At 58.8% G+C, this 12779-nt stretch overlaps 1 protein-coding gene across 2 annotated transcripts; it reads left to right on the top strand.

Moving 5' to 3' along the window:
* The first annotated feature begins 1753 nt into the window (after positions 1-1753).
* Positions 1754-8150, top strand: NR4A2 (nuclear receptor subfamily 4 group A member 2). 2 transcript variants are annotated; one of them, XM_066553217.1, is made up of 8 exons: positions 1754-1795; positions 2826-2947; positions 3093-3958; positions 4747-4876; positions 4958-5046; positions 5691-5893; positions 6308-6486; positions 6563-8150. In XM_066553217.1, the coding sequence occupies exons 3-8, from the start codon at positions 3095-3097 to the stop codon at positions 6817-6819; spliced, it is 1722 nt and encodes a 573-aa protein (XP_066409314.1). In that variant the 5' UTR covers positions 1754-1795; positions 2826-2947; positions 3093-3094; the 3' UTR covers positions 6820-8150. The 2 variants fall into 2 exon arrangements, with proteins under 2 accessions (XP_066409314.1, XP_066409313.1); XM_066553216.1 differs by having other exon boundaries at positions 4958-5121.
* Positions 8151-12779: the final 4629 nt, after the last annotated feature.

The raw sequence follows: 12779 nt of genomic DNA, 5'->3' as shown, positions 1-12779 counted from the left end.
GGCTGGGGGGTTTATCCTGGGCCAGGCTAGGGGTTTTATCCCAGGCTGGGCTGGGCTGGGGGATTTATCCTGAGCTGAGCTGTCGGGTTTTATTCCAGGCCAGGCTAGGGGGTTTATCCCAGGCTGGGCTGAGCTGAGGGTTTATCCCAGGCCAGGCTAGGGGGTTTATCCCAGGCTGGGCTGGGCTGAGGGTTTATCCCGGGCCAGGCTAGGGGGTTTATCCTGGGCTGAGCTGGGGGATTTATCCTGCACTGGGCTTTGAGGGTTTATCCCGGGCTGGGCTCTGGGCATTTATCCCGGGCCGGGAGCTGGTTCTGGCCCCGGGCTGTGTTCCTTTCACCCCTGAGGCCACTGTGTGCTTTTTTCCAGGCCGGGATACAGCACAGCGGTGGGAAACGCAGGGCCGGAGAGCAGAGCCCAGCCAGGGGGAGGCCGTGGCCCTGTCACCCTCCCGAGCCGGGTCCGGCGCCGCCGGGGCACCGGGGAGCCGGGACCGCGGGCTGGCCTTGGATGAACGCAGCGCCTTCACCTGCACCGCCCCGCCCCGTGCCCTCCCCATCACACACACCTGGGACTGGGCTGCGAATGGGGCAACCCGCGGGGGCTCTGGGGAGAGGCAAAATAAAATAAAATAATAATTAAAAAAAACGATGTGCATTTAAGTAAATAAATATCGGCCATTTAAATGAATAAGTCTAAATTAAATAAAAATAATTATTTATTAATATATAAATTTATTAATAAATTTATTAATAAGTTAAATAACACAAAAAAGCCGAATAAAATAAAATATAAAGCCCGGAAAATAATGAATTAAATTAAGCAATGAAATAAATAATAATAAAAGCTAATACAATAAAAACTAATAAAATAAGAAATAAAGAATAAACAGAAATAATTAAAATGAAAAATTATACAATAAATAAATCCAAAATAAAAATAAAACAAAATCAATACAACATATAAAAGAAAGAAAATAATAAAATAAAAATAAAGTTAATATTGAAATAAAACCAAAATACTAATAGAATAAAATAGATTAAATTCCAGGTGGGAAGTGGAAGCGGGCGCACATTGCGCTCCTTTTGTGGCCTTGGCCTGGCTCTGTCCAGGCCCTCCTCTGTCCGTGTCCCAGCTCTGTCCCATTCCCTGCTATGTCCCATTCCAGGCTCTGTCCCTGTCCCAGGTCTGTCCCGGTTCTGTCCCATTCCCGGCTCTGTCCTCGTCCCGGCTCTGTCCCCATTCCCACTTCTGTCCCATTCCCGGCTCTGTCCCGGTTCTGTCCCAGTTCTGTCCCATTCCCGGTTCTGTCCCATTCCCGGCTCTGTCCCAGTTCTGTCCCATTCCCGGCTTTGTCCCTGTCCCGGCTCTGTCCCGGTTCTGTCCCCGGCCGGGGTCGCGGTCGCGCGCGCTATTCCGGGGTTCGCGTCACGGTGACGCGCGCGGGGGGGCGGGGGCGGCACCGCCCTCTATGCAAATGAGGCCACGCCCCCGCCCCGGCGCGTGGCCGGGGCGCGTCCCTCCGCGTGACGTCACCGCTCGGAAACTTACCAAAAGGGCGCGCTGGCGCGCGGGGGGGGGCGTGTCCGGGGCGGGCCGCGGGCGGCGCGGATTGGCGGGCGGCGCTGACGCGCGGTGACGCGCGGGGGCTCGCGGCGCACGTTGGTCGGCGGCGGCCGCGGCCACATAAACAAAGGCACATTGCGGGCGGGCACAGTCCGGCCGCCCGCGCCGCCGCCGCCGCTCCGCCCGCCGCTGCCCGCTCTTGGATGCGCGCCCCGCGCTCCGCTCCCCGGTGAGTGCCCGGCCCGGCCCGCCTCCCGCGCCCCCCTCCCGCGCGAGGCGCCCCCGACCCGTGCCGTGCGGTGCCGTGCCGTGCCGTCCCGTGCCGTCCCAGCTGCTAGCGGACCCCGCTCGGGTCGGTCCCCGGACGGGACGGGTGGCGCTGCCCGAGGACGCGTGTGACCCGCGGAGCTGCCGCGCCGCGCCGAGCCGGGTCCGCCCGGGCTGGCTGTCACCCGCGCCCCGCTCCGGTGCCGGCACCGCCGCGCCGGGAACCCCGCGCCTCGCCCGCTCTCCCCAGGGACGCGCGGCGGCTCCCGGAGGGCGTGGGGAAGGGAGCCTGGCAGCCGGTGACAGCCCGCCCGCGGGGAGCCGCCTGCCCGCTTACCGAGAGATAACCCAAACCGAGCCCGACCGGCTCCTCCAGGGGCGCGGGGCGGCCCTGCCCGGCACCGCTCCGCTCCCGTGGGCTCCGCAGGCGGGGCTCCCCCGAGCCGGGCGGAGCGCGGCGGCTCCGTGTGTCTGTCCGCGCTCAGCCGGCTCCGTGTGTCTGTCCCTGCACCGGCGCGTCCGTGTGTCAGTTCCCCGCCGGGGCTGCCTGACCGGCGGGTCCGTGTGCCTGTTCTCCGCTGCGGCTCCGTGTGTCTGTCCCCGCACCAGCGGGTTTGTGTGTCAGTCCCCCGCCCCTGCTGCCCGATCGGCGGGTCCGTGTGTCGGTGTGTCCGTCCGTTCACCAGCGGGTCCGTGTGTCACTGTGTCGGTCCGTTCACCGGCAGGTCCGTGTGTCGGTCCGTTCACCGGCAGGTCCGTGTGTCGCTGTGTCCGTCCGTTCACCGGCGCGTTCGTGTGTCGCTGTGTCCGTCCGCTCACCGGCGGGTCCGTGTGTCGCTCCGTGTGTCCGTCCGCTCACCGGCGGGTCCGCGTGTGGGTCCGTGTGTCGGTCCGCTCACCGGCGGGTCCGTGTGTCGGTCCGCTCACCGGCGGGTCCGTGTGTCGCTCCGTGTGTCGGTCCGCTCACCGGCGGGTCCGTGTGTCTCTCGCAGCCGTCGCGCCGGGCAGGCTGGAGCCGCCGCCGCGCTCTGAACCCGCGGACCCCTCGCTTCCCGCCGCGCTCCGACGCTGTCCGCCCTCGGCTGCCCCGAACCCGCCGCTCCCCCGGCTGAAGGTTGGTGCGCTCCGTCCCCGCGGCCCCGGCGGCAGCCCCGGCGGGGCAGGGCGCTCCCGGCGCTCCCGGCGCTCCCGGCGCTCGGCCGCCGTGGCCGGCGCGGGGCGGCGCGGGCCGAGCCTACCTGCCGCTGTTTCGTTCGCAGCCATGCCCTGTGTTCAGGCTCAGTATGGGTCCTCGCCTCAAGGAGCCAGCCCGGCCTCCCAGAGCTACAGCTACCACTCCTCGGGAGAGTACAGCTCCGATTTCCTGACTCCGGAGTTCGTCAAGTTTAGCATGGACCTCACCAACACCGAAATCACCGCCACCACTTCTCTCCCCAGCTTCAGTACCTTTATGGACAACTACAACACGAGCTACGACGTGAAGCCCCCCTGCTTGTACCAAATGCCCCTGTCCGGACAGCAGTCCTCCATTAAGGTGGAAGACATTCAGATGCACGGCTACCAGCAGCACGGCCACCTGCCCCCCCAGTCCGAGGAGATGATGTCCCACTCGGGCTCCGTCTACTACAAGCCCTCGTCGCCCCCGACCCCCTCCACGCCCGGCTTCCAGGTGCAGCACGGCCCCGTGTGGGACGAGCCCGGCTCCCTGCACAACTTCCACCCCAACTACGTGGCCACGACGCACATGATCGAGCAGCGCAAAACGCCCGTGTCGCGCCTGTCGCTGTTCTCCTTCAAGCAGTCCCCGCCCGGCACGCCCGTGTCCAGCTGCCAGATGCGCTTCGAGGGGCCCCTGCACGTCCCCATGGGCGCCGAGCCGGCGGGGCCGCACCACGGCGTGGACGGGCAGCCCTTCGCCGTGCCCGGCGGCATCCGCAAGCAGCCCTCCATGGCCTTCCCCGGGCTGCAGCTGGGCCCCGCGCCGCAGCTGCTGGACAGCCAGGTGCCCTCGCCGCCCTCCCGGGGCTCGCCGTCCAACGAGGGGCTCTGCGCCGTGTGCGGCGACAACGCGGCCTGCCAGCACTACGGCGTGCGCACCTGCGAGGGCTGCAAGGGCTTCTTCAAGGTGAGCGGGGCCGAGCGGGGCCGTGCGGGGGGCGGCGGGGGAGCCCGCGGGGCCCGCAGATGGAAATGGGTTAGGACAGAGGAGTGCGTCTGAGCTAACCGTGTGGAACGGAATTCCCTGTGGTAAAATTAAGTGATCTCTTTATTTCACCATCCTGATTGAATAATCTTATCATTTTAAATAGAGGAGGTCTCCAAGGAATGTAAATAATATGAATGCCCACGGATTTGTATTTACCGAGCGTCTCTTTCCCTCCTCTTGGCATATAAAACACGGCTAGGAGCTGCGAGGTTAGCTTGGATGTTAACGCTGTCAATTTTCTCCTGTTAAATGCCCTGGGAAAAAAAAATAAAAGGAAGGGAGGGGGGAAGGAAAAGGAAATAAAAGGGAAACTAAATAAAGGGGGAAAGGAAATAAAAATAAATAGGGAAAGGAAATTAGGGGAAAATAAAATAAATCTTAAAAGGGAAAAAGGAAATAATAGAAAGGAAAAACTTAAAAAGGAGAAGAGAATAAAGAGGAAAAAGGGGAAGGGATATAAAGGTTAAAAAGAGGAGAAGTAAAGATAAAAAAAGGAAAAGAAAATAAAGGGGGGAAAATGAAAGTGGGAACGGAAAACGAAGGGGAAAGGGAAAGAAACAAAGCGGCAAAACGGAAAGGAAAATAAAGGGGGGGGGGAAAGAAAAAGAAAAGCAAGGGGGAAAGGCGGTAAAGGAAGCTGCGGGCAGGGGCGGGCAGGCGGCGGCGCTCCCCGGGCCGGCGCTGACGCCGCTGCCCGCCCGCTGCAGCGCACGGTGCAGAAGAACGCCAAGTACGTGTGTCTGGCCAACAAGAACTGCCCGGTGGACAAGCGCCGCCGCAACCGCTGCCAGTACTGCCGCTTCCAGAAGTGCCTGGCCGTCGGCATGGTCAAGGAGGGTGAGTGTCCGTGCGTCCGTGTGTCCGTGTGTCGGGCGCGCCCCGCGGCGCCGGCGCCGGGCTGACCCCCGTCTCTTGCAGTGGTGCGCACAGACAGCCTAAAAGGCCGGCGGGGCCGCTTGCCGTCCAAACCGAAGAGCCCCCAGGAGCCTTCTCCCCCCTCTCCCCCGGTGAGTCTGATCAGTGCGCTGGTGAGAGCCCATGTCGACTCCAACCCGGCTATGACCAGCCTGGACTATTCCCGGGTAAGCGGCACCGAGCTCGCGGAGGGACCCCGCCGCCGCCGCCCGGGGAGGGGGGTCCGGCCCCGCGGCCGCTCAGGGGGGACACGCGAGCCCTCCCGGGGCTCGGCTCGGCCCTGCCCCGCCCGGGACCGGGACCGGGGGCTCGGCTCGGCCCTGCCCCGCCCGGGACCGGGACCGGGGGCTCGGCTCGGCCCTGCCCCGCCCGGGACCGGGACCGGGGGCTCGGCTCGGCCCTGCCCCGCCCGGGACCGGGACCGGGGGCTCGGCTCGGCCCTGCCCCGCCCGGGACCGGGACCGGGGGCTCGGCTCGGCCCTGCCCCGCCCGGGACCGGGGGCTCGGCTCGGCTCGGCCCCGCCCGGGACCGGGCCCCCCGCGCACGGAGAGCGGCGGCCTCGGAGCGCCGTTCCTAATCGAATTAATTGCCCCCGGAACATCTAATTTCCTCACCGGTCAGAGAGAGCTTTAATTGTTATCCCAGCCCGCTCCCCGGCCAGGGACGGGGTGAGCAATTTCACGGGTTATAGACTTTAGAGAACCTCATTAAGTGCTTTTTAAAATGAATTTCCAGTTCCAGGCTAACCCCGACTACCAGCTGAGCGGTGACGACACCCAGCACATCCAGCAGTTCTACGATCTCCTGACCGGCTCCATGGAGATCATCCGAGGCTGGGCGGAAAAAATCCCCGGCTTCACCGACCTGCCCAAGACGGACCAGGACCTGCTCTTCGAGTCCGCCTTCCTGGAGCTGTTCGTGCTGCGGCTGGCGTACAGGTGAGCGGGGGTCGGGGCACGGGCAGGGAATCAGAGCCTTTCAAGGTCCACTGGTCTGCATTTTATTAACTCCTCGGTAATTAGGTGCCTCTTAAATCCTTCATTTATTGCTCCTCAAGTAATTAGTTGTTTAGATTTTCTCCCCCATCATCTCCTTTCTTATTATTTTATTTCTTTCCTGCTCTCTCTTGTTTTTTCTCTTTCATTCCCTCTTCTCTGTTTTATCTTTCTCTCCCTCTCTTTCTTGCTCTCTTCCTTTTGCTCATTCTCTCTTTCTTTACTCTTATATTTTGTCTTTCTCTTATCTTTTGTCTTTTTCTTTCCTTTCCTCCGTTTTCTCTTCCTATCTAATCTTCCTCCCTCTCTCATCCATCTCTCCATCAGTTCATTCTGGGGTTGTCCCCTTCCTTGCAGGTCCAACCCCGTGGAGGGGAAGCTGATCTTCTGCAACGGGGTGGTCCTGCACCGGTTGCAGTGCATCCGTGGCTTTGGGGAGTGGATCGACTCCATCGTGGAATTTTCCTCCAACTTGCAGAACATGAACATCGACATCTCAGCCTTCTCCTGCATCGCCGCCCTGGCCATGGTGACAGGTCAGTGTCCCCCCCCCTGCCCGCCCCGCTCCGAGCCAGACCCAGACCCGTAACGTCCGCACCCTTCTCTTTGCAGAGAGGCACGGGCTGAAGGAACCCAAGAGGGTGGAAGAGCTTCAGAACAAGATTGTAAATTGTCTCAAAGACCACGTGACTTTCAATAACGGGGGGCTGAATCGCCCCAACTATTTGTCCAAACTCTTGGGGAAGCTCCCCGAACTCCGCACGCTTTGCACACAGGGGCTGCAGCGCATTTTCTACCTGAAACTGGAAGATTTGGTGCCACCGCCAGCAATAATTGACAAACTTTTCCTGGACACTTTACCTTTTTAAGACTCTTCCCGCACGCTTCCGCTGACCCGAGGAGAAGCTCCACCTGCCTGAAGGGGAGCTGGTGTGGGCCCAGAGCAGCACCCCCGGGTGCCAGCTCCCACCCGGCCGGTGCTGCCAACTCCTGCAGGCAGAACGCGATGGGCATTTTGGCTCTGGGCCATCATGGATGCAGCTCATGGACTACACAAATACCATGGTATAAACTTTTTATTATCGGCTTCTAAATGAGTTTATGATTAAGGACTCCTGGTGCAAAGACAAGCCTGCCTGGCGGCGCCGGCTCACGCGGTGCCAAACCCAGCGCCGGGGCACCCCGCGAGCCTCACCCTCCTAAAGACTAAAGTTTTCTGCAGCAAAAGAAAGCTGTAAAATACCCAGAGCCCAAACCTTGCGTGGGTGGTGTGGCATTAATGAAGGCGAAGGCTTGTAAATTTATCAGATGCAGTTTGGCTTTTAAAAAAAAAAAAAAAAAAAAGAAAAAATTCTTCTGTGCCTATTTATGACGAAAGGTGGAAAATAATTCTAAAAACAAAAATAATCAAAAATAAAAGCTAAATGTGTTTGGGAAAAAAAATTACAAAAAAAAAAAAGGGGAGAATTAAAAAAAAAAAAAGGAAAGAAAACCCAATCTGTCCATACCAGGGAAGCATGACGATTCCAGGGTGACAATGTTATAGGCACTTGCTATTTCAGTAATGTCTATATTCTATAAATAGTATTTCAGACACTATGTAGTCTGGTAGCTTTTATAAAGACTGGTAGTTATCTAAGCTTCAAACATTTTCTCAATTGTAAAATAGGTGGGCACAAGTGTTACCCCCGGAATCCCCCCCAAAGGGACACATAGTGTTTGTAAACACCGCCCGACACCCCTTGTTTGTAAGTGTTGTATGTACTGTTGATGTTGATTAAAGAAGAAGTTTATATCTTGATTATTTTGTTGTCTAAAGCTAAACAGATCTTGCATGCAGCAGCTTTTGACTGTTTCCAGAGTGCTTATACTATACATAACTCCCTGGAAATTACTGAGCACTTTGAATTCTTGGTTTGTTTTGTTCCATTTGGTTTTTTATGTCTAAAAATTGTCGGTTAATATATTATTTTATGTTCGAGTAATATTTTTAATATTGCCATATTCTGTAGTATTTTTCTTTGTATACCCCGGTTTGGCACACGGGAAAGTCGCTGCCTTTTTTTAATATGGTGTACGACAGTTAGAAACGCGGATTATTATTATTATAATTATTATTATTATTATTTTTTTTCTCCCGAGAACTCTTTCTTTGAGAAAGACAATTTTAATGTTTACAACAATAAAACATGTAAACGAATCGAATTTCGTCTCCTTTCTGCCGAAGTGCGAAGCTGCTCCGCCAGCCCCCGCCGCACCCAGGGGACAAAAGCCTCTGCCCGTGCGGCGATCCCGGAGCGGCGATGGCCGGGGCCGCTCCCGCTCGGTGCCGCCGGCTCCGCGGGAGGAAGAGGAGGAAGAGCCGCGGCTCGGAGGTTGGTCCTTCCCCGCGTTTTAGCACGCTCGGTCCCCGCCGCACCCAGACCCCGCGTCAGGACCCGCATCCTGCGCCATCCCTCCCTCCCTCCCTGCCTCCCTCGTCCCGCGCCGGCGTTTGCTCAGGCGCATCCCTTCGTCGGGGGGCCAATTCCTCAGCAAAACACCTTTCATGGAGGAGTTTCACTGCCAAAGCCGCGCCCGCGGCGGCGGAGGGGCTCGGGGGGCAGGACGGGCAGCGGGGACCGGGGAGCGCTGTCCCAAAGCCCCGGGCTGCTGCCAGCCTTGGGTCGGGGGCGGCTCTCGGAGCCCCGCGGGGGCCGGGACCGGGATGCGCTCACCGGGGTCCCGCTCGTGGAGAGGGAGGAGGAAGCCGAACTCTGCTGGTTCGGCCGGTGGGGACGGAGCTTCAGCCTCTCGCCTCGGGAGCCAATATAACGCCCGCGGGAGGGGGAGCGAGCCACGACCGTGATCGGTTTTGCTCCTCTGTGCCGCACGTCCCGCGGTGCCCAAAACCCCACGGACACGGGTGAGGGGCAGCCTCTTCCCGCAGCAGGCGGGCAGCATCCCGGTGCTGTATACCAGCCCGGTGCTGTATCCCAGCCCGGTGCTGCATCCCCGGTGCCGCCTTCCCGTCCCGGTGCCGGTGCCACACGCCCATCCCGGGCTGCCGGGGGTCTGCGATCCGCGGCTCTGCAGCCCCCGGTGCGGGCGAGCCCCGGGTACCCGGTTTGCCGGGGAAGGGGCTTCGCGGCTCGGCCGGGCGAAAAATCCCGAGAATGAAGAGTTGTAAGGAGGAATCAAAGTCGGTGCCGTGGCGGGCCCGTGCTGTGGGGGGACAAGGAGCGGGGCCGGGGCAGATGCGGGCGCTGCCCAACTCATCCCGAGCGGGGTCTGGAACTCGGGATCACCACGGGCACGGGCACGCATATGCCCTAAATATACAGAGAGAATACAGACATTCCTTCAATACGTGTAAATAAATATGAAAGTGTAAATGTCTATGCTCTAGGAGGGGTTTAAAACTCAAAAAGAAAGACAAAAACCTGTGTATAGAAAGAATTTAACAACTCGATCCCCCTCTAAATATCCCCCCAGCTGCTCCCAATCCCTCCCAGAAATCAGCTGCTCCCACCGCTTTAATCAGCGCCTTTTGCAGTAACTTTTCTAACAGGTTTAACCCTCTGCACCTGGGCAGAGCAGAATTTATCCTTCCCGGGCGGCCATTTCACACCTGCCGCGCCTTTTCCCCCGCAGTTCCGTTCCCCCCGACCGTGTCCCGCTGCGGGAGGAGCCGAGCCCGGAGCGAGCGGCCCGGCCGGACACGGGCACCGAGGTGGGCTCGGGCAGGGCTGCAGAGCGGGGCACAGCCTCTCTGGGAGCTGCAGAGCGGGGCACAGCCTCCGTGCTCCCTGCTTTCCTGCCTTCTGCAGGCTCCGGCGAGGCAGGAGAGCGAGGGGGGAATGCTGAGCACTGCGCAGAGACGTTGGGAAAAACGCTCAGAGTGGGAGCTCAAGGCAGAATGTGGAGCTGGAGGAATGATTTTTTAACTGGTGGTATCAATGGGAGGATTTATTAAATGGTTTCGCTTCTCCGGGCTCGCAATATTCCAGATCAATAGCTATCTTAATTATTTTAGCCGCGCGCTGCTGCTGGAATTTGTTACTGCTCGTTCTGCTGGGCTCGCGTGAGGAGCAGCCAGACCCATCCCGGTTTGTTCCCTCGGAATTCCAGGTTTTGTGGCGCCTTACCAACCCGCTGGGCTGATCGGAACCCAGCGTTCTGTTTCGCTCCCGCTGTTTTCCGTGGAGTTACTCCTCGGGTGCACCGAGGTGTAAGGGTGGAGTGCGTTTGCTTTGTCTGGAGGCCGCCCAGCCGCACACACGGGAGGCTCCCTGCTCCTCTCCAGGGCTGGGCACCTTCCTCCTCCCGCTGTGCGCGGCTGAGGGGGCTGCACCAAGGCACAATTCTCCCAAATATGCCGAAATCTCCAAACCTGACAAGGGAACCGGGGCTGGGTGCAGGCCAGGTGCGTGCCGCTCGCCCTGCCTGCTGTGTTCCGCAGTCCCGGCCGCGTTTTCCGGCGGCTCTGGACGATGTAGCGATGCCCTGGGTGTGTTGAGCTCCGAGTGCCACCGAAGGGGGCTGGCAGAAATGCCAGCTGGTGCCTCGGGCCGGGCAGTGTGCGCTGCTCCTGCTCCCGGTGGGAGCCGTGCCGCTTTGGGAGCGCAGCCGGCAGCGCTCCCTCCCTGCCTCACCATCCTCACCTGCGTGTCCCTGCCTCACCATCCTCACCTGAATGCCGGCAGAACTCGCGGCTGGGGCGGCCCGAGCTGGGAAATTCGTGTTTTATGTGATTTTACCCTCCTGGCTTTTCTGTAGCGGGAGAAATCCCCGGACTGGCTGCGTGCAAAATGCGCCGTGGATGCACCTGTAGCTGATTTTTTATGTATAAGTAAACCCCGTGCTGCATAATCTGCACTTGTGAAACGTTAGCCCTGAGTAACCTCTGCAGCTGGGGATGGTGCAGAGGGAGATGTTGGTATTCATGAATGTTTTGACATATTTGACATTTCCTATATGGTGTGCTTTCTCTGCTTTCCTGATTTCCTCCTGTCTCTGCTCCCCTGGTTGAGCAGTGAAGAGTTTCCCACTCTGGTGCTGTGGCACAATGTAGAGAAACTGGAGCTTTGTGGGTTTGTTTTTTTTAAATTTCTTATTTAAAAGTATATGCCTATCAAAACAGCGGCATTACTGCATTCTGATGGGATTGTTGCATTTTATCGGGGTCAAATGCAACGATCTCCCGGCAGGGGTGCCCAGGAGGGCTGGTTTAGACAAAAAGGTGATTTGTGCTCTGCTCCCAGGGCAGCCTGTCCGGGCTGCAGATCCTGGGGGATGCCTGCACAGCTGGAGCTCCTGCAGCAGGGACAGGGACAGGTTTAGGTTTGGTGGGGTGGGACTCGGGCAGGGCAGCGCTGCTGGAGCCAAGAGGAGGCTTGGGCTGGCTCCAGCTCCTGCTCTTTGCTGCACCTGGGGCAGGTGCCAGGCCGAGGGACTCGGGGAAATCTGCTCTTGGACCAGCGGGAGCAGCACCTTTCATTGAACAGGCCTCTTGTCTAGCCACACAATTTCTAACTTTAATAAAAGTCTTTATGATTCTCTGTCAGAAACCAAATCTCATCTGTAATTTTGGGACCACCATTAGGATGAGCATTTCCCATGGCAAACCTCAGGTGTTTTGGTCAGTTCAGCCTTTCCTCCTCAGCTCCTCGTTTACAGCTGAGCTGCTTTGGTGAGGTGGAGGAGTTTCATTCAGGTGAATGTTCCTGCTGAGGAGAAGCGGTGTTGGGCCAGGTTTTGTGTGTGGGCCCTCAGCTTTTCTGTGTAACCCCCTCGGGGCTGGAGCTGGGGCCCTGCCCAGCTGTGGGGTCACTGGGGTGGCTCTGGCAGGCTCTGGTTGCTCTGTGTGTGCTGGGCTGATGCTCTGGCTGAGTTAAGGGCTTTGATAGGATGGCTCTGCTCTACAGCCCTGGCAAACCCGGCTTTTCACGCCTGTCGTGTGCCTTACTGAAGGCACAGGGACTTGCATGTGTTAATAAACACCAAACAACGTTACTGAGCTCATTTTTTCTTGGCTAATTTGGTTTGCTACAAAGAAAACCCCAAAGTTTTAATTACGATTTCATTTTAACGTTCCGTACAAATGCCACGGTGAGCTGCAGCACCCCAGCCAGAATTGCTGTGCCACAGGGACAACACAAAGAGCAGGAACCCTTTCCTGTGCTCTGCCACCCTGCAGAGCAGCAGGGCTGTGGCTGGGCAGGGCTGCTGCACCCCAGAAACATCCTGAGCTCCCCCAGTGCCCAGAGTGGCTCCCTGAGCCCCACAGGGGCAGGGGGCACCGCCTCTGGCCGGGCTTTGCAGCCCTGTCCTCCTGCAGGATTGCTCTGAGCCTGGCTCTGCCCTGCCTCCCCTCTGCTCCCTCCCTGCCGCCCTGCAGAGGAGCTGCCCCATCCCTGCCAGGGCCCAGGCCAGGCTTGGGCCAGGCTGGGAGGGTGGAATGGGAAAGGTCCCTCCCAACCCCAGCCACTCCGGGGTTTTGTGGTTCCTTCCTGCTCCAGGTGCTCTCTGTAGGAGCTGTGCCCTTGTCCCGTGGCTGGGCGATTCTTTCAGAGCCGTTTGGGATGCTCAGCTGTGGCAGTTTTCCCTTGCTGTTGTCAGAGATGGCAAACACAGGGGTGGGAGCAGGAACCTGTGGGGTCCATGGGTCAGGGCTGGCTGCTCCTGCCTCAGGGTGTTTGGGGTTTGTCCCTGCACTTAGGGAAGGTTCAGGGCTCCTGTTTCCAGAGCACAGCCTTTCCCTAAAGCTGCCATTAAATGACTCTCATTGTGCGTTTTTTCCTGGTTTTCTGTAAAATTGGGTATTTCCCTGGATGTGTCCAAAGAGCAG

The sequence above is a fragment of the Molothrus aeneus genome, chromosome 7 (genome assembly GCF_037042795.1).
Source record: "Molothrus aeneus isolate 106 chromosome 7, BPBGC_Maene_1.0, whole genome shotgun sequence".
Classification (NCBI taxonomy): domain Eukaryota; kingdom Metazoa; phylum Chordata; class Aves; order Passeriformes; family Icteridae; genus Molothrus; species Molothrus aeneus.
Note: the sequence above shows the minus strand (reverse complement) of the source record. Positions and strands in the feature narration are given on the sequence as shown.

Coding starts and splice junctions, on each gene's coding strand:
- NR4A2 (XM_066553216.1), top strand. CDS start 3,095: ATGCCCTGTGTTCAGGCTCAGTATGGGTCCTCGCCTCAAGGAGCCAGC. Junction 4,877..4,957: donor CGTCGGCATGGTCAAGGAGG/GTGAGTGTCCGT, acceptor CGTCTCTTGCAG/TGGTGCGCACAGACAGCCTA. Junction 5,894..6,307: donor GTGCTGCGGCTGGCGTACAG/GTGAGCGGGGGT, acceptor CCTTCCTTGCAG/GTCCAACCCCGTGGAGGGGA.